Source organism: Saccoglossus kowalevskii, chromosome 5 (assembly GCF_978046115.1).
Source record: "Saccoglossus kowalevskii chromosome 5, keSacKowa6.1, whole genome shotgun sequence".
Taxonomy (NCBI): domain Eukaryota; kingdom Metazoa; phylum Hemichordata; class Enteropneusta; family Harrimaniidae; genus Saccoglossus; species Saccoglossus kowalevskii.
This window is the reverse complement of record NC_140645.1, coordinates 32,394,998-32,416,217: the sequence shown is the minus strand read 5'-3', so window position 1 is coordinate 32,416,217 and position 21,220 is coordinate 32,394,998. Positions and strand designations below refer to the sequence as shown.

The window sequence follows — 21,220 nt, the reverse complement described above, 5'->3', positions numbered from 1 at the left end:
TAAATACCTCTCGACGTCTTCATGAAAAGCAAAGCAATGTAGAGCCCGGTTACAATACCCTGGACCATTTCCCTTCTTCTGGTAGTTTACTGAAATGCTATATGTTCATACAGATACGCACAAATCCCACGCAGTGTACACATAAAACTCAAAGCTTAACTTCCGCATTGGGACGCCATCTATGTCATTACAATGAGTCAATGTATTTACCATGATTGTCTGCGTCCCGTCAATGCTAATATGAAGCGCCCTCTTTGAGAGAAATGTGAAACAGATCAACTCGTTTTTAACTTTACATGCGTACTTGATTCATCCATTGAAATTATTTTAAAGCGGTAAGTGTATTATGATGATAATAATTACACACGCTTAGCTATCCTCCCCATGTGATTTTGTAGAATTATTTCACCAATATTTTCTTATTATTCCTTCGTTTTTTCATAAATGTGAAATTCCTCCAGCATCATTATTTCATTATTTCGTTGGAATGTTATAGTGACGTATTAACCATGACAAGGAAAGTACTTGCTCACCAACACTCTTTTCGGCTCGCATTCGTGATTGTTTGAATATTAAGCATCGTGGTTGTATTACAAAATGTGTGTACTAAACTTGGTGTTCACACTTAATAACGCTGACGTTCATAATTAACCGTTTTTTGTAATAACGATTATCCTTATTTGTAAAACTATTTGTAATAACGATCAACCCTATTTGTAATAACGATCAACCCTATTTGTAATAACGGTCAAACCTATTTGCAATAACGATCAACCCTATTTGTAATAACGATCAACCCTATTTGTAATAACGGTCAAACCTATTTTATTTGTTATAACGATCAACCGTATTTGTAATAACGATCAACCATATATGTTTAAAGCCAACACTATTTATAATAATAACCAGTGATATTTGTAATAACGATCAACCTTATTTGTAATAACGATCAACCCTATTTGTAATAACGATCAACCCTATTTGTAATAACGGTCAAACCTATTTTATTTGTTATAACGATCAACCCTATTTGTAATAACGATCAACCATGTATGTTTAAAGCCGAGCCTATTCATAATAACAATCAATCATATTTGTAATAACGATAAAACCTATTTTTAATAACGAATTAATAACCTATTTTAAATACCAATTAGCCTAATTTGTAATAATTACCAACCCTATTTGTAAAAGCGATCAACTCTATTAGTGATATTCATACTAACCCTATGTGTAAAGCACATTGTAACAAAATATTGTAAAACGCTAAAGAAATATCTAAAATGACCAAATCTATATTTCCATAATAGAAGGGAAACTAACTACGATGTCTATGAAATGAACATTCCTAGTAGGCTTAGACTATAAGCATTATTTAAAAAGGCCGGCATAACATACATCATCTAAATCAGCACTCACAAATTTGTCAAAAAAGTTGATCTGCAAAATTACTCCACCAAACAACACATCTCTCTCGTCCACATCCTATAATAGAATCAGTCATACTCTAATTCGGACAACTCAAAACGAAATGTTAAGAAAATGGTCGATATTTATTTACAATGATTAAAAACATATCAAATATTGTACTCGTGTGAATACAACTTATATTTTATGTTTTTTTGTGTTACTACTGCACAATAAATAACAACCTCGTCAGATAACATTTCTCCTGTATACTTTCCGTAATATAAATTCCTCTATGTCTCCCATAGTTTTCGAATGTATTTAGTGTAGGTGACATGGACTATATATAAGATAAAGATCACACTCATCTAATGAATAAGCATTTCTACATGTGCACACAAATTAAATTAAAAATAAAACAGTTTTTGTACATATATATATATATATAGTAGAGTGATATATACATACTGGGTTCGATGGGCTCATGTAATTATAGACATTCTGATATGATCAGAGGTCATTTCTGTGTTAATTTTCTTTGCTACAAAGCAAAAACACTGCACTGACACAACAATGTTTGACGTTATGAAATGTACATATGTAAGCATATTTCATCGCTATATTAATTGAGGCGCTTTAATCTAAAAGAAAAGAAAAAACAAATTGAGGCGAACATCAATTTCAAAAATAGTTGTGGGATATCAGTAAACTTTGACTGTCTAGCGTGATGATAGTGGTGCTATCTTAGCATATCTAACTCAAACAAGGGCTACCGATAGAACATTGCATATGCTATTGTTTGATATCAAATTGTCATCTAATTAGAAATCAATCATAATTCCAAAATAATCATGACAATACGTATAAGTTTGACACACCTTGAAATGATCATTCACTATCTTTCATACAAACAATGTTCACAAACACCATCAGCCATATGGATAAAAACACTGCCACAATCTGCAAAATAATCTTTATAATTACCAATAGGAAAACATAATGGAATCTTATTTATTGATACGAAAATGTCGGCACACAATTTGATGGGGCGGCCTTGTATGGTCAGAATTATTAAAATAACACATTCATATTATTCAAAGGATTACAATTTCACACCAAATATGAAGAAAATAGGTTAAACGTTTTTAAATTAATAACACGACATTGCGAATAAGGTTAAAATAAGCAATGTTGCTTATATAAGCATAATACATAATCGAATATAATTGATTAAACACGTACCTGAATAATACACAGTCTTTTCATATGTTGACTGTTTATAGCTGTGCATGTAATATGTTCTTTATCATCGTCTCCAGTATATGTCACTTCCCATGTATTGTCTTCAGTGTTACTTGTCTGGCCACCCTCGCCTTCCCATTGATAACTATGAGTCTGGATTCGTAATTGGCTGGATTACCTATGTAAATAGTAGAAACTTGGTCTGTGATTTCAGCTAGTGCAGCGGTCTCAACTTTAACCCAGTTCACAACGTTTGAACTATCCTATCTTGCCTATAAGTTTTTGTATTAATACAGTCATTTAATACGCGTGTTTGGCACCTCCACATTGCTATATTATTAAACATCAGTGCCAAAATATTTTATGTTATTGTTTTATAATTATTATCGGTCATCATAAATAATTTTGTTTATTTATCATTTCACCATGTTTGCATAATTTTATTGTTCATGTGAGATTTGTTCTCCATATCTGACCAAACTGTTCTAATCAACAAATATTGTTTTTGTTTTGTTGTAGGTTTTGTCATAGCTAAGTAAAATATTACATCAGCCTTTGCGATGTGTTGTACAACATTTATAACGTATATAAACGCTTGCCTTGCTTTTTTTGTCATGAATGACTTTTTCAACGCTCTGTGACGAAACCAATGCATCTGTTTACAATTGACGTGGTACTGTACTATAGCAGTTCAAAACGCCTAGTACACTGAATATAAAGATTGTGTTCACCGGTCACTTGTTGCATAGCGGTTGTTGTATCGGAGTAATGACGATATACATGAGTTTTAAAACCAACCGGAATTGAACATCAAAAAGGTCGACACCTACGCTAAGTGAGTGTACCAACGACTCAATACCTAGGCTATATCTACTGGCCTAGATACATTCACTATCAAATGCGTAAGGGTCAACTCACTGATGTCACTGAATGTAAGGTTTGTGTTTGCATTAAAGTTCGCGTCCTATGTTACATTCAAATGCAAATTTCATGCTACTGTGCTTACATTCTATAAACAAAGTCGCCAGTCTCTGCTATTAACCCGTCTGTGTCCACTTTAAGTCTCTACAAAAGAAGCTTGAAATTCGGCAACACCGTTATTATTTTGCAATCATTACATAAACCTGATTGTAACATTCGTATGACCAGTTTACAAGTCAGTATACATCTAGTAATAGTAGCCATTTAAATGTTTCTCAAGAGAAAAAAAATACGTGAAAATTGACCACAATGTTTTTGTTATAGTGGACGAAATTTGGTTAAATTGTTTTCATTAAGGTAGGACTCCCTTTCGTAGCTAATTTTAAATTGAGGGGGGGGGGATTTTCTGAATATATAAACAAATTATCCAAATAATAGTGTAAGTTACAGAAAGAAATTACGTTTAAAAGTTGAAGAAATACGATTAATAAAGAGGATACTTCCGTATTTGAAAGTGAAGTATCGCATTTCACAATCTACAGTAATAACCACCAACTGCAGCTTGTATTCAAAATACTGAGCATGATGCTCATTTTGGCACTAATCCTAGTACTTATCAAACAATCTTAATTGTTGTTGCAAAACCATGGCAACTTGTAAAACAATGAGGAAGGTATTTGATCATGTCGATGATTATCTTGTAAATGAATGTTATGAATAATTACGCGATAACATTCTACTGATTTAATCATACTCTTGAAATTTCGTGATCACATACAGAAAAAAAGGCGTTAAAATGGAAGGCCAGGAACGTGAGTCTCTACCTTAAATAAATTGTTAACTCGTGTAAAGCGTTATGCATGTTTTAATTGCAGTAAAACACACTGCAAATATTCTTTTTTCAATCACTTCAGATCTCATACGTAGACTATGGTAATTAGCGCCCGCAACGTTCGAATAGAGATATAATGTACTGTTACATTTGTTATCGGTATTTCACAATCGTAAATTGTGTGTGTGATCAGAAAATTCATTGTTAATAAACCATTAACAATAGTGTATTTATATGATATACTCCAAGTGTTAATATATGTTTTTACCTTCCTGGTGTGGTGTACTACATACTCAAATACTCCTAGTTACTGAGCAATTAAGGAAGATTGCAAATTATGCACCAACATACATTTATTTTGCCCGGTTTCTGTAATAATATATAAAACATTATTTAAAACTAAAATACGACTGTGTTTTCTATGCAATCATATTGCCTGCACTTCAATATCCGCGTATGATTATATAAGTTAACGAATAGTTGCTTAACGAAACTAATAGACGCCACCACTGTCAATTAACTGTTCACTGGATTTTGTGAAAGTATGGAATACAGATTTTATAGAATGAGTAGTGATAGATGTGATTAACCATGTTATATAATTTAAATTGTAAAACTGTTGGTCTTTAAAACGCGTATTTCAAATAAATCAAATGTTAGGCCTATGGGTATGTTCTCTTGTGCGCCATTTTGGATTCCATGAGATGAAAGGTCACATACCAAAATAATGGCAACATTGTTTTTCATATCCTGCATTTGATAACAAACAGTAATATCCAGGTTGTATACTTATAACGTGAATTACATATGATACCACAATTGTCCTACATAACTAATGCACTATTGCCCCAATAGCATTTTGTGCCCATCCACATAATATGTAAATATGACGTGTGTTTATAATAATTGGCAATTCGCAGGTAAGATGTAGTTTAATTTTAAATTTAATTAAGTTTTCTGAATAAAAGTGCCATATTTCGGTATGTGACACTACGGAGCTCGATATAAAAGTTATTAAATGACGTAATTTCATTTTTGAATTGAAAACATTTGAAGAAAAAAAATAAAAATAGCAAAAAATATTGAATTAAAATAATGATACCCCAGAAATTATTAATCCATTCCAAAATATGATTTGTTAATATTTTGTAATTAGATATTTGTATTGGCAAATATATGTCTGCCTTGATAAATGATTGTATCACTTATTCCACTACATGAAAATACTTCTCTTCGAGGAAGTCATTGTACGCAGCATTGCCCATTACGTACCACTGTACATAAGATGATGATCTGAATAGATGCTACAACTTCATTGACATCAGCTTCAATCCCCAATTCAAGGCACACACACCCCGAGGAGTTAAGTTTGTTTCTTGTGAAAGACAATATTTTCAGCTATATTCTAGCATCAAATTCTTCATTTGTTTTGTAAAATTGACTAGAACCAAACAAAACAATAAATGTACATAGGTGTGTTAAATGTGGAGTAACGCTGGTTTACTCGGGTACAAAGGTCAAACAGTTCAGACCACTCAGTGTTCGATATAGGGGTGAACAACCTCCTCTATATTCACATGCAAATGAATTGAAAATGCCACTACATTACTGCATCGACATGTATAGTATCAGCGTTGTCGGTAAAATAATAAGACACGAGACACTAGTGCAATGTTTATTCAGTAAAAAGACTACCGTGTCAAACATTTTGTTCAAATTGCAAACACTTTTATTAAATTATGCAAACAAGATTCATATAGTACTGTATATGACGTTAGTGTCAATTTATTCACTAGGTATTACTACGACATACATTCAAAATGATTGTAATAAATTGTCAATAATTTGTAATTTGTACATGTACTGCATCTTTAGTCATTGTAGAAAGTGTTGTATAATTATCACCTGAATTTGACATAGACTTTAAAACAAAATACAGAATATCAACATAAAACCCTTAATTTAAACAATCACAACCACTTGAACAAATACACTCATACGTATTTCTACCGTTTATACGTAAATGTTGTTGCTGGTAACACTATCAAGTTTATCTGACAGGATTTTTTTTATTATTTATTAATATTTTGACCTAATTGTAATAGGAAATCTCAATAATTCCATGGGAATGGGTTATTTTATTCAAATAAATTGTCAATATCCACGATATGCACCACATAGAAAACATAGTTATTTACTCGTCATTATTTAACATAGAGCAAACCTGTTTAGACAAACTTCGCTTAAGACGTATATGTATAATAAATGCGACGATATTGCCAGTCACTGAGCAGCAAAGAAGAACTGTAAATAATGCCGCCACGCTGACACATATGATACAAGGATATTGGTTAGTTTCTGTAAAAAAACTACGATGTGAATAGATCGAATATTACGTCATAGGTTTTTACAATAATGACGATTGTGCTTGTGCATATACAGATCGCCATATGTATGATAAATTGGATAATAACGGCGAGTTTGCATTTTTGCGTATTAAGTCAACAACAATGAATATTCAATATCTACACATGTTCGAATATTACATTCTGCTACTGAAAAAAATAGATAATCTTTTAATATATCATTAAGAGGTAGAATTAACTGCCGCGAAGCTGACCCGACCCCGTTGCCTGGAATTCAATATTCGCGTATGATTCTCCAAGTTGACAGCGATAATTATGAACACACTGTGTATCAAATACAGTCAACGTTGTTTTCTGTTCATCACCTTCCACTGCATCAATATCATATTTATCAGATGAATCTATCTGTATGTAATTTGACCCATCCTGTAGAAACCATTCCCAAGTCCCGTTATCGGGAAACGGTGGTACTGCATCTGTGCCACACTCTAACACGGCGTCAGACCCTGCTTCGATTTTGAGGTGACTCTCAGTGACAGCAATAATTGTGGGTTCGTCTACAAACAAACAGGATAAATAGTTTGTGGTAACACTAAATCAATTATCGGGAGAGTCTGAATGAAACATTCATCTGAATTTAATACTTGCATAAGTAGGAAATGCCGTTCAACTGGTCATCCACATATCATAGAATGGTATACACATTTTTGTCACTGATAATGAGCTTATTTAACGTTTATATGACAGCAGGACCTTGTGAACGACCTTCCGTTCAAACATTTACGACACAGAATCTTATTAAAATCTAATGTGTTGTACTGCATTAATTTAATTTTTTATTTCATTTTTACTATATGTTTTTTATAATTTCGTAATTGTGTTTACTAAGCTTACGCAGTTTGTGTAGCACAATTACGTCACAGAACTACTTCATCGCTAGAATGTACAATATACATGAAAGACATTTTAACCAAATGTCTTTGCAAGTATACTATAATAACATGTTCACGTCATACTTTCAACTTGGTCATTGTAGACGTTGCTATACATACGTAGACATGTATTATATACTATATATACTTTACAAACTATTTGTGTATACGGTGTACTAGATCCCATAGTGTTTGTAGATGTACATGTAATCTCTTCTTGGCCATCATTCCCAGTATCTATAAGTTACCATGTGTTCACATATGTAGTATCAGTCTGTCCACCCTCAGCTTCCCATTCATATTGATATGAGTCTATATTGGCTGTATCTACACATACCACATTTATCTCACCACCATCACTCCATGAAATAACTCCAATTCCGGCGAATATTGGTATATCTGAAAATGAACAAAAACCATGTCAAAATCAATACCGTATTTGCTTTATTAGATGTACACATTAATCAAAATTACATTTATTATATGCTAGATCATAAAAATATTACTTGGATCATTTGGATCACCAATAAACATCTAGCATTTATAAAGACACATACTACTAATAGAGTGACAGAATAGAATGGAATTCTAATAGAAACACAAGCAAGTACAAAATTGGCTCATATTTTCCTACTCTATTACCTCACATAAATATTTCTCGGTTATATAAATAAAAAAAAGAGTAATTGCATGAGGAGTCTATATTGTTTGGCTGATTTCCCTAGCAATGAGTATATTCAATCAGTAACTTGTTTAATTAAGACAGAAATGTGTAGAGAGGCGAGACAAACTGCATACAGTGTCAACTGATTTACATAACAATATATCAGGTTAATGAAATTTATTTTATTCATTGTTATGCTAAATTGATTTTAATGTTTATTCAAAAAATGCCTCGGGAAGAGCCTTAGTCAGGTGGTCAGTTATCTACAGAAAAGGTATTCTGGCATGTGCGGAACTCAAACAGCCTGTCTTACTTAGGTTCAGCATAAGCAAACTATTTTCAAGGGCAGTACACCTCATTTTGGATTTTGTTCCATCAATCAATAGTTGAGCTACAGATCAGCTACACATGTACAGAAAAACACAACATTCAAAATCTAAATAAATACATCAGATGTTACTTACGTTTTACATTCATGTAAACACGAGCACTTCTAACTGTTAACTCTTCATGTTGAAATACTTGGCATTTCAAAGCCTCTCCATTATCTGATGCATTGAATGTATAATTCAAAACACTCATACTGTTATGTAGTTTGTCATTATTATCGCTGACTTGTGTTGTATATGTACTGTATTCTGTGATATCTTTACCACCTATTGTCCACGTTAACTCAGCTGCTGGGTTACCATCGGTGGATTCACAGGTAAACTGTTTTGCTTCATTTTCATCAACAGTTACAACTGCATCATCACTATAGCCAAATATGCTTAATGAATCTATTCGATCTGCGAGGATAAACAGTTTCATACTGTATTATTATAGAATGACGGACGACGCATCCTTGTTAAAGTACATCACTCAAGCAATATAATTTGTCTAAGGTTCTAGCCATTATAGCTCACGGCGGTTCTACACAATCTGTATAGAAATTCAACATGGAACCCTTTAACTTAACATCAATTTATAATTCTGAATTTGAGTCTGAACAATGTGATCCCTAAAAAACTGGCTCTTTATACATATAATGTGATGGATAGAAAATGCAAATGTTATTTCATTCAAGTAACCGCAATGATTTTTTTAAAAGAATATGTCGAATCCACTGTCAACTGTTACATTGCTAAACATACTTTAATTAAGCCAAAACGAATTAAAAAAATACGACACAAAGCATTTTCCTTTTGTTGTGTTATAGTTTACTTACCAAGTACAGTAAGTGTTCCTACTTCGCTATCGTCTTTCCCGTGATAATTGAAATAACAATCATACTGACCATCATCATCTTCTAAATCCACGTTATATATAACCAAGTCATAGCTGTATGGCGCTGTATACACAATGCCGTAATGAGCTGGATCACCTACGTTAATAGTAGAAGCCTGGTCTGTGATTTCAGCTAGTGCATCAACTTTAACCCAGATCACATTTTTTTCAACTGACTGCCAATCCACAGAGCAGTTCAAGGTTGTATCCTTTCTTGATTTGGCATATTTTATACCAATTGGACCAATCAGAATCTGACAATCAACTAAGCATAATATTATAAGGATTAAACGATATTTAGAAACCATGGTTATCTTGGTAGTGTTTCCCCAATGCAACACTAGCGTTCAGTATAATTACCTGATGGTAATTACATTCAAATTGTAATAAGGTAACTGACATTGTTGTTGAGTATGTCCATTGACTTTCACAGCTCAAAGATATGTGTTGTGAATGTGTTGCTGTTGAGCTAGTACTTCGAGGATATATTTGATCAAATCAACAATCTTAAGTTAAATCAAATTTTGAAAACAAAAATGACACAGTGTACTTCGTGGTTGGACAGCCACTACCCATGTCAGTACACACTAAATGTATCTAATGATAGTAACTATTTACCTTTCAAAGTTACAATGAATGACAGAGCAATATAGAGCCTGGTTACAATATCCATAACATTTATCTGCTGCCGGAAGTTGGCAGAAATGTTCTGTATTCATTCAGCCGCACTCAAAACCCACTCAGAATAAACTTGCTCTGATTAAATGTAGTGTAATTTCCGCATTGAGCCGCTATTTTTGTTCTGCCAATGTTAGCTGTCAATTACGATAATTGTGTCCCGTCTGTGAAGCGCCCGCTTCGGGGGAACAGAAAAACGAGTACGAGTATTTTTTTTTTAAAGACGCCCTTATATTGGTGTTGATAGCTATACTATGTTGCCCATAATTGCATTTATTTTTATAGGCATGTTAGTGTCATTATTTTAGTGATATTTTATATGTAGTTTCATTATTCTTCTTATTATTATATTCATTATTCATTCGTTGTGTTATTGTTTAAAATATTAAGAATTGTTGAGAATTCTTTTTTACTATTAGTTTAGTATTTCATTGTAGTTTGTATTTAAATTGTATTTTTTGTGTTAGCATTGTTTGTCATTGTGTTTACATTTTTTATTGTAAAATTCGGTCACCATAATTATTTCCATAAGTTTACATTTTTTATAATTATTGTGAAATTAGGTCATCATTGATAATTATATATAATTTATTTGTTATATATGACCAACTGTTTAAGGCTAATCAACAAAGAATGTCCTTGTTTTGTTGTAGGTTTTGTCAAAGTTAAGCAAAATATTACATCAACTATTGCGCTGTGCTGTAAAACAGTTGTATAAACGCTTGCCTTGCCTTGCCCTATTTGTCAACGCTCTGTGACTAAACCAATGTATCTGTTTACAATGAATGTGGTACTGTACTATACCAGTTCGACACGCCGAGTACACTGAATGTAAAGATAGTATTTACCGGTCAATTGTTGCATTGTGGGTGTTGTACCGGAGTAATCGATATACGTGAGTTTCAAATCCTACCGAGGTTGAACACCAAAAAACGGTCGACCCGCTACACTAAGTGAGTGTGCCACCGACTCAATAGTTAGGCTATATCTACTGGCCTAGATACATTTACTTACAAATGCGTAAGGGTCAACTCACTGATGTCACTGAATTTAAGGCTTGTGTTTGCATCGGAGTTCGTGTCCTCAGTTGCATTCAAATATTCACAAAACTACGCTACTGTGCTTAAGAAACAAAATCCACCCGTCTGTGTCCACTTTAAATCTTTAAAATTTCACAGTGCCATTAATTTTGAATTCTGTATAGTTTAATTTCATTTCATGAGAGCTACCTGTAAAATTTGTATGACTAGTGTAACAAGTCAGCTCTCGTGTGCACTTGTTTCAGATGTTTGTGGGGAAAAAAAAGATAGTTAATGTTGATCACATTTTTTTAGATATAGAGGAAGTTATTTCATTAAATTGGTGAAATTGAATAACATTTTAACAAGTGTGAAACCTTATGCATGTTTTAATGTTTATCTTTATATTGCTATGTTCCATATATTGCATTGTTCTAAATACATAATTGTGCTTGGTCCAAGAGTTATTGTTAACATATTAAAAATAGTATATACGGCGATTTAAATGATATACTTCAGGTGTTAAGATATTGTTTTTCTTGTCTTCCTGTAGTGTTGTATTAAAGTAACACTAATTTCTTGAACAATAAATCAAACACGAGTATCACATTATTTAGTAGTGACTTTCTAACAATTTAATTATTAGTTTCAGAGAAAAATTTGAATTACCGAGATAATGATTCGAATACATTGACAATATTCACGCTATGTATCATTAGTTATTGCAAAACATACATGTTTATGAGAATGTTGTCTATGACATGGATAGATAATAAATACTACTCGACAGTAAATCAAATATAACGTCAAACTTAAAGAGATTTATACAATACTAACAATTACAAATATTATCAGGAAGATTGCAGATGTCAAGTAAATTTGATTATGAGAATGTTGTCACCGTATATTATCATAAGTGTCACAATATTGCATTATTATAAACGCTGTTTAGGGTAATACAGAAAAGAGGACGGTGGGAAAACTGTAATACACAATGACGAGGCAGTTTACCAAAAAACAAAAACACAGCAGATAACAATACAAGGAGACCCTTATTTGATCATATTACCTTCAGTTTAATATAAAATAATGAGATCTCAAAAAATATTATTTTATTTCAAATTATTTTTCTTTCATTTTAATCATCACGTGACGTGTTTGCCTTGGTTTAATTTATATACAGATATCAAGCCACTGAGTGAATCACGAGATTTGTTTACCTATATATGAAAATTAACTGTAACTGTAACTAAAAAATATCAAACAAGCAGAAATAAGTTCAGTAACCAATAATTAACTAACAACATAGGTATAACGAATTTCTTTAGGGATAGTATACTATTACTGGCTCCAGCGAAGATATACAAATTGTCAATTTTAATTTAACTCACACCTCGAAAATTGTCAGATTGTGTTCAGAAAAAAGTTAATATTTTGCAAGAAGAATATGTTTAGTTGTTTTCTAGCATCAAATACTTCATCAAATTTTCTAAGACAAAACAACATTTTTTTGTCCTTGGTAAGTCATGTGGAGTGACAATAACGATTGAAAAAGAGTATGGATGAGAGTGTGAAAGCATATGCGCTGTAATTATGATTTACTTGAATACAAATGTTAATGATTTAGGGTCATTCAGTTATATTAATCGACATTTACATGTTAATTATTGTCTAGTAAAATTGACAAGAACCACACATAGAACCAATGTACATAACCATACATATAAATAGGTAAAATAAATGTGCGGTAACGCTTGTTTACTTGGGTACAAAGATCAATCCATTAAGGTCAGGGGTGAACTACCTCGTCTATATTCACATGCAAATGATTGACAATGAGGCTGCACTACTATATGTGTATACTGTCATCAATATAAGTGAGCGACACCCCATCGAAAATAATGTCTACATGAGTACATCAGCCATCAGACCTTGATGATATAACACGACTTTGTATAGATGGGATATCAATCCGCTATCTCGTTCATATTTTCCGTTCAGATGTTCTAGGAGAAAGAAATATAGCAAATAGCAATAACAATGCTTTAGTCCTTGATTTATATAAATAATATATTTAAAAATAATGACATGTTACATATGGATATATTATATTATGACCAGTTTCTGTCACAAAGTTAATATTCACTCAGTGTATAAAGTAAAAACAACTACCATGCCAATCGACATTCAATATAATGTGTGAAAAACGAATTAAATTGTGAAATATCCATATTTACCAAAGTCGTGGTGTTTATGATCGCATATGCAGATTGTGTGTCTCTTGTTTCTGGTGAAAGTGACGTATAATTACTGTTCTCTACATTCTGGAATGATATATAATATAATACTATATTTATTATTAAACAATTTTCTAATTCATACAATCATCATGATAGTTTAGCCAGAATATCAGTCAATTGAAAAACAATATATTATTTGTGATTTTCTGTTAATTAATAATATAGTTTACATTATATGGTATATTTCCTAGAGTTTCCATATCTGTACTGTATGAATACATCACCTAATAATATGTTTTATTACCTCGTCTGGCTTTAATGTAGGTCTTTCATACACATGCACTGCATCTTTAGTCATTGTAGAAAGTGTTGTATAATCATCACGTGACATAGACTGCGAACAAATTACAGAGTACTCACATAAACGCTAATTTCTTGAACAATCAATCAACTTCAGACAAAATGTCCCGGATAAATATTTCTACCGTTTGAACAATGTTTGTTTAGAGATGGATACGAATTGTATGGATCTCTCGAATAGCGTTATCTATCGAAGTAATAAGCCAAGTTAATTTCACCTGATTGATTTATAATACACAGACAAACACACAATACTAAGTTATTTATTTGACACAGAACATACCTGCTTGTAAAAATCTCGTTTAAGACGTGCATGTAAAACAAATCCTACAATATTTGCAGTCACTGAGCAACAAAGAAAAACTGTAAGTAATATCGCCATGACGACACATGCGATACACGAATCCTCGTCTGAAATAACACACAAAATGTTATTGTCGTGTTAGATTATACATGTCATAACTGTATGCATATGCAAATCGTCATTTGTATAATATGGAACTAAGTTTACATTATGTAAATTTATGTCGACATCGAATATTTACATTTTATACATTTTCAAATATTACATGCTGTAATTGATAATTCACGTAATTATAATCAATGTTCTCAGTGACCAGGTGGTATGTCCTCAGTGACTCGGTGGTATTGTTGGTAAAAAGCAATACACCCTGGCAATGTGACTTCTAGATTTATTTTAAAAAAACGGATCACAATAGACAGTCACCTGATCCTATTGCCTAGACTTCAATATCCGCGTATGATTCTCCAAGTTGACAGCGATATGTTTTAACACCTTGTGCATCAAATACAGTTAATGTTGTTTTCTGTTCATCACCTTCCACTGGATCAATATTATACCCTTCATCAGAAGAATCTATTTGTATGTGATTTGACCCATCCTGTAGAAACCATTCCCAATACTCGTTATCGGGAAATGGAGGTACGGCATCTGTGCCGCACTCTAACACGGCGTCAGACCCTGCTTCGATTTTGAGGGGACACTCTGTGATAGCGTTAACTGTGGCTTCATCTGTGAACGAACAGGGGAAATAGTGTGTGTAAAACCTATTAATCAATTGTTCAGGAAAGCGCCACTATGTCTGAAAGGACCATTAATTTGAATTGAATATATGCATATGAAAGTAAGACTGATCAGCCACAAATCAAACCTTTCGTTCGACGACAATAAACAGATATAAAGTAAAACTAGAAAACAGTACACCACGTATTATTTTATTAACGATATTAACAGACAACAATACCATGACAGTTGTGAACGGCATTCCTTTGACACATTTACATAATAGAACTAATTTATCGCTAGAAGTACAACTTACATGGAAAACATTTCAACCAGATGTCCCTGCAAGTATACATTTATGATATGTTATGATATGAGTGCGGAGCTATGATTTATGTGTGTTTCACATCACGCCATACTTTCTACTCGGTCATTGTACGCCATGCTATACATACGTAGACATGCATTATATTGTATATTTACAGGATATGGGTATATGGTGTACGGGATCCAATAGTGTTTGTAGCTGTACATATTGATTGTAATGTCGTTGTAGTGTGACCACATTATATACTTACATAGTTTGTAGACTATTTGTGTATATGGTATACTAGATCCCATAGTATTTATAGCTGTACATATTGACTGTAATGTCGTTATAGTGTGACCACATTATATACTTACATGGCTTGTAGACTATTTGTGTATATGGTGTACTAGATCCCATAGTGTTTGTAGCTGTACATTTTGCCTCTGATGTCACTATAATGTGAACACATTGTATACTTACATAGTTTGTAGACAATTTGTCTATATGGTGTACTAGATCCCATAGTGTTTGTAGCTGTACATTTTGCCTCTGATGTCACTATAATGTGAACACATTGTATACTTACATGGTTTGTTGACTATTTGAGTATATGATGTACTAGATCCCATAGTGTTTGTAGCTGTACATATTGCCTCTGATGTCACTATAATGTAAACACATTGTATACTTACATGGTTTGTAGACTATTTGAGTATATGATGTACTAGATCCCATAGTGTTTGTAGCTGTACATATTGCCTGTGATCTCACTATGATGTGAACACATTGTATATTTACATGGTTTGTAGACTATTTGTGTATATAGTGTACTAGATCCCATAGTGTTTGTAGCTGTACATATTGCCTCTGATGTCACTATAATGTGAACACATTGTATACTTACTTGGTTTGTAGACTATTTGGATATAATGATGTACTAGATCCCATAGTGTTTGTAGCTGTACATATTGCCTGTGATCTCACTATGATGTGAACACATTGTATATTTACATGGTTTGTAGACTATTTGTGTATATAGTGTACTAGATCCCATAGTGTTTGTAGCTGTACATATTGCCTCTGATGTCACTATAATGTGAACACATTGTATACTGACATGGTTTGTAGACTATTTGTGTATATGGTGTACTAGATCCCATAGTGTTTGTAGCTGTACATATTGCCTCTGATGTCACTATAATGTGAACACATTGTATACTGACATGGTTTGTAGACTATTTGTGTATATAGTTTTACTAGATCCCATAGTGTTTGTAGCTGTACATATTGCCTCTGATGTCACTATAATGTGAACACATTGTATACTTACATGGTTTGTAGACTATTTGTGTATATGATGTACTAGATCCCATAGTGTTTGTAGCTGTACATGTAATCTCTTCTTGGTCATTATCTCCAGTATCTGTAAGTTCCCATATATTCTCAAAGCCAGTTACAGTCTGTCCACCCTCAGCTTCCCATTCATATTGATATGAATCTGGATTGGCTGTATCTACACAAGCCACATTGATCACACTCTCACACCATGAAATTACTTCAATTTTGGAAATTTTTGGAATATCTGAAAAAGATTGGTAATATAATTTATGTTTTGGTAATGACATAGATTTGTATGTTCATATTTACCGTTTCTACTCGACAAAATATCGTTGCTTTTGAAAATATCACATACGATATCTCTTGCTGCATTATCATACGGCAACTGCATGTACAAAGTAAATATTTGTGCGCTGTGTAACGGGTTATGCACTTGTATGTTGTGAATACACTATATCTGATTTGGACTGAATCCTTTTTGACAAAGTTAATTGGAACCTGTATATTAAAAATGTATACAGTTATGAAGATTAACTCTAGTAGTATAACCACATTTCAGAATGGAAGTGTCCAAGAGCGCGCCTATCGAAGGTTCACTTACGATCAAAGACACCATTTTTTTCATTGCCAAAAAATAACACTTGTCATGTGACTAATTATAAATATTTTGTTACTCCCCAGCTCAAACAACAGAAATAGTAGATACAAAAATTGCATATGATAATTGTTGTTATTCAGTATGCATATACAAATTATTATTACCACATGCATAAGACCGTGATGTTAAAGATGAACTTGTCAACACAACCCATCTCAACTCACGTTGGTACAATACATGCAAATACACGTAATGCTGCACTGCAGTTCATTAAAAGTACAATACAATAAATTATACATTGGATGAGCACAGTTTTCGCACTCTGTGTATTTTTGGTTCTGTGTGAACCTTGTTTGTCACATTAGCACTCAGACTAGTTGTTCTAACCATTACATGAGTTTGTTGGTACCTAGTGACTTTAAGATGAAGACCAATTATAGGAATTGGCACACCGAATTGAAGGTATGCAAAGAGAGCAGTAATGATTAATTTAGCGACAAGTGGTAAATTTGCCCTGCGAATCCGTATGAAATGGGCGGAAATTGTATGGAAAAGTGATACATTCTCTTTGTAGCTATTGGATACTTGAAACAAGAGGCATACTTGGACGACTGAAAGAGTGTGTAATGGCATGTGCTCATACAGAAAGTGGAGATTAGTTGGGGATTGGTGCCCTCTGAATTGCAAATCGGAGACACCGATCTGCCTACTGGCATTTAGGGTTCTGTGGTCATAATTAATTTCATTTTACCCGTAAATAAAAAAACACACAATACAAAATATTGCAATACAACATTTGTATAAACAAAACAAAATATCTTGTCCTAAATAACAAAAGAATCATTGAAATCATATAGAAGTCACTTACGTTTTATATTCATGTAAATACGGGCACTAACTTCTGTTAACTTTTCATGTTGAAATCCTTGGCATTTCAAAGCTTCTCCATTATCTGATGCATTTAATGTATAATTCAACACACTCATACTGTTATGTAGTTTGTCATTATTATCGCTGACTTGTGTTGTATATGTACTGTATTCTGTGATATCTTTACCACCTATTGTCCATGTTAACTCAGCTGCTGGGTTACCATCGGTGGATTCACATGAGTACTCTTTCGCTTCATTTTCATCAGTTGCAACAACTATTCTGATTGAATCTATTCCATCTGTAAAGACAAATAGTGTTACATTATAGTTAGGGAATAAAATCGTTGTTTTATTAAGCAGATTTTGCGGGAGAAACAATATTTTTTCCGATTATTTTTGTTGAAAGAAACATACAAAATGTAAATATTTTTTATTATGCAAGTTGTTTGTGAATTTGTATGTTTGATCACCATATTATAGTTGTTGTTTTTACTACCAAGACAATATATTAGTATTCTAATAAATGTTGGCAGGAGTAAAAATAAATGTCTGCAGAAAATACAGAAATACATTTCTGAAATGGGTTTTATAGTAAATATATGGGTTCCGTTCAATAATCTGAATGTTAGTTTTATGTGAAATTCCCCCTCCTACTCTTTAATCTATTTATCCGTAGATTTACAAATGCGTATTTTTGTTTTACTTTGTAACGTAGTTTTATTGATTCTCCTGGAATAAGAACATCAACACTTGAACCGCATACCGGGCACCGGTATTTGGTAAACTGATTTGTTCTGTTGGCCTTGTAGTAAATATTCACCAAGTATCACACACGCCCACATCAATAAATATCACGAATATCAATGCTGTAAGTGAGTGCCAGTTCTATTGTGAATTATGTATATTGACAAATTAAGATTGGGTCTAAGGTTTCAAGAAGATTATTCTACCTTTCAACACATCAATGGGCTGGGCAATTAATGTCACATCAGATCGGAATACTTAATTATAGTAATTTTGTGACGTTTTAGTAAAAATATTATTGAAATATAAAATTCATCGCATTATAGTGTAATAATAGTGATATGTGTTTGTTTGTTTGTTTGAATATACGATTCTGCCAGATTTTACTTTTACTGAATGGGGTTTAGAAATATATATTTTCCGTCACTATTTAAAATCTCAGTCACCAAATCAGTCATTGAATAATCATAACAAATATCTCGTCTACTGTCGATGTCAATTTTTACTCTGCTGTCCACAACAAACGTTTTGAGTCAAGACCTCTCTGTGAAATTGTCAATCACTGAAAGTGAACTCTCATAGGAGACAGTATGACAATCGTAGATTTATCAGCCAAGACACAGAAATGTTAATTAATAGCGACATAGAGGATTGAGCGGAAGGTTCCCCGCGGAATTCAGAACATAAACATTTAAAAGATAGAGTACACTCGAATAATATATCTTCCCTTGCAATCCCATACTATCCAAATAATTTACCTTACTTCTACCCGGTACGTGTATAACACGACTAAATCGCAATATTGTGAAAATCCGGCGAACATTGGTGCTCATCGGGACCAATAAATAAGGAAGAACTTATCATGTGCCAGTTAAACCAACTCGCATTATATTTTGTCTGATCATGTTCATCTTGTTCACTACTTATAAACTTTGAACGATATGAAATGTGCGCGTCGTCAACATCATCAAGGTGTGTTTCATTTATTGTTTCAAATTGTATGTGGTAGTATCTAATTAAAATACTGAATATCGCCAATCTCCATTAATTACCAATTCAACAGCAAAGACACCAACTCAAGTAATATAAGCATGGTACTATTGACATAACAGTTTATAATTCTAAATCGTAACAATGTAATCATGTGATCTCAGGGAAACCTGACTCATTGTCCACTTGATTGTTTGCCAAATGCAATACGTGGAAGTGTTCAAGTCACATAACTGTTTGTTTTTAATTTAATCCACTGTTAACTTTTACATTTTTACTTATAGCTGTTGAATTAACCCAAAACGATTTGCATATTTACGACATTTTTACTTCGCGTCTTAGAAGATGCCTATGAATTTCCATTTGCTGCAATTTAGTTTACTCACCAAGTACAGTAAGTGTTCCTACTTCCTCATCGTCATTTCCGTCTAAATTAAAATAACAATCATACTCCCCATCATCATCTTCTAAATCCACGTTATATATTACCAAGTCGTATCTGTATGGCGCTGTGTATATAACACCATAATTGGTTGGATCACCTACATTAATATTAGAACCCTGGTCTGTGATTTCAGCTAGTGCACCGGTCTCACCAACTTTAACCCAGTTCACAGTTTTTTCAACTGACTGCCAGTCTATAGAACAGTTCAAGGTTGCATCTTCTCCTGGTTTGGCATATTCTATACCAGTTGGTCCAATTAGAATCTGACAAAACACTAAGAATAATATAATGATATTAAGAAACCATGGTGACCATTTAATGTTTTCCCAATGCAATAGTAACGTTTAGTATAATAACATGGTGAACTGAAACACTCAGTGTATTAGTGTACATCTGGATACTACAAATCGTCATTTATATTGCCAATTCTCCATGTCATCAAGTACAGCATGCCATGTTGGTTTGTACGGAGACGGAAATGAAAACAACAATGGTACAGTATACTTAGTGGTTGAACAACTCAGGTCAATGTTCACTAAAAGATTTATTGACTGTTAGTAAATACCTCTCGACGTCTCAATGAAAAGCAAAGCAATGTAGAGCCCGGTTAAAATACCCTGGACCATTTCCCTTCTTCTGGTAGTTTACTGAAATGTTATATGTTCATACAGATACGCACAAATTCCACGCAGTGTACACTTAAACTCAAAGCTTTACTTCCGCATTGGAACGCCATCTTCGTCATTACAATGAGTCAAAGTATTTACCATGATTGTTTGCCTTCCGTCAATGCTAATATGGAGCGCCCTCTTTGAGAGAAATGTGAAACAGACCAACTCGTTTTTAACTTTACACGCGTACTTGATTCATCAATTGAAATTATTTTAAAGCAGTAAGCGTATTACCATATAATGATGTTAATAACTACACACGCTTAGCTATCCCTCCAATATGATTTTGTAGAATTCGTTC

General features: G+C 33.0%; 1 protein-coding gene and 1 long non-coding RNA gene across 2 annotated transcripts; both read right to left on the bottom strand.

Annotated features, from left to right (window-relative positions):
* Nucleotides 1–12,379: 12,379 nt before the first annotated feature.
* LOC146746069 (uncharacterized) lies at nt 12,380–14,659 on the bottom strand. Its single transcript, XR_014929566.1, has 4 exons — nt 14,211–14,659; nt 13,872–13,961; nt 13,565–13,651; nt 12,380–13,333 (listed from the first exon to the last, which is right to left on the bottom strand). It is a non-coding gene; the product is annotated as an uncharacterized LOC146746069 (long non-coding RNA).
* LOC146746068 (cell adhesion molecule 3-like) lies at nt 14,175–20,953 on the bottom strand. The gene is made up of 6 exons (XM_085499678.1): nt 20,814–20,953; nt 20,190–20,522; nt 18,066–18,368; nt 16,592–16,843; nt 14,655–14,960; nt 14,175–14,338 (listed from the first exon to the last, which is right to left on the bottom strand). The coding sequence occupies exons 1-5, from the start codon at nt 20,872–20,874 to the stop codon at nt 14,668–14,670; spliced, it is 1,242 nt and encodes a 413-aa protein (XP_085355804.1). The 5' UTR covers nt 20,875–20,953; the 3' UTR covers nt 14,175–14,338; nt 14,655–14,667.
* Nucleotides 20,954–21,220: the final 267 nt, after the last annotated feature.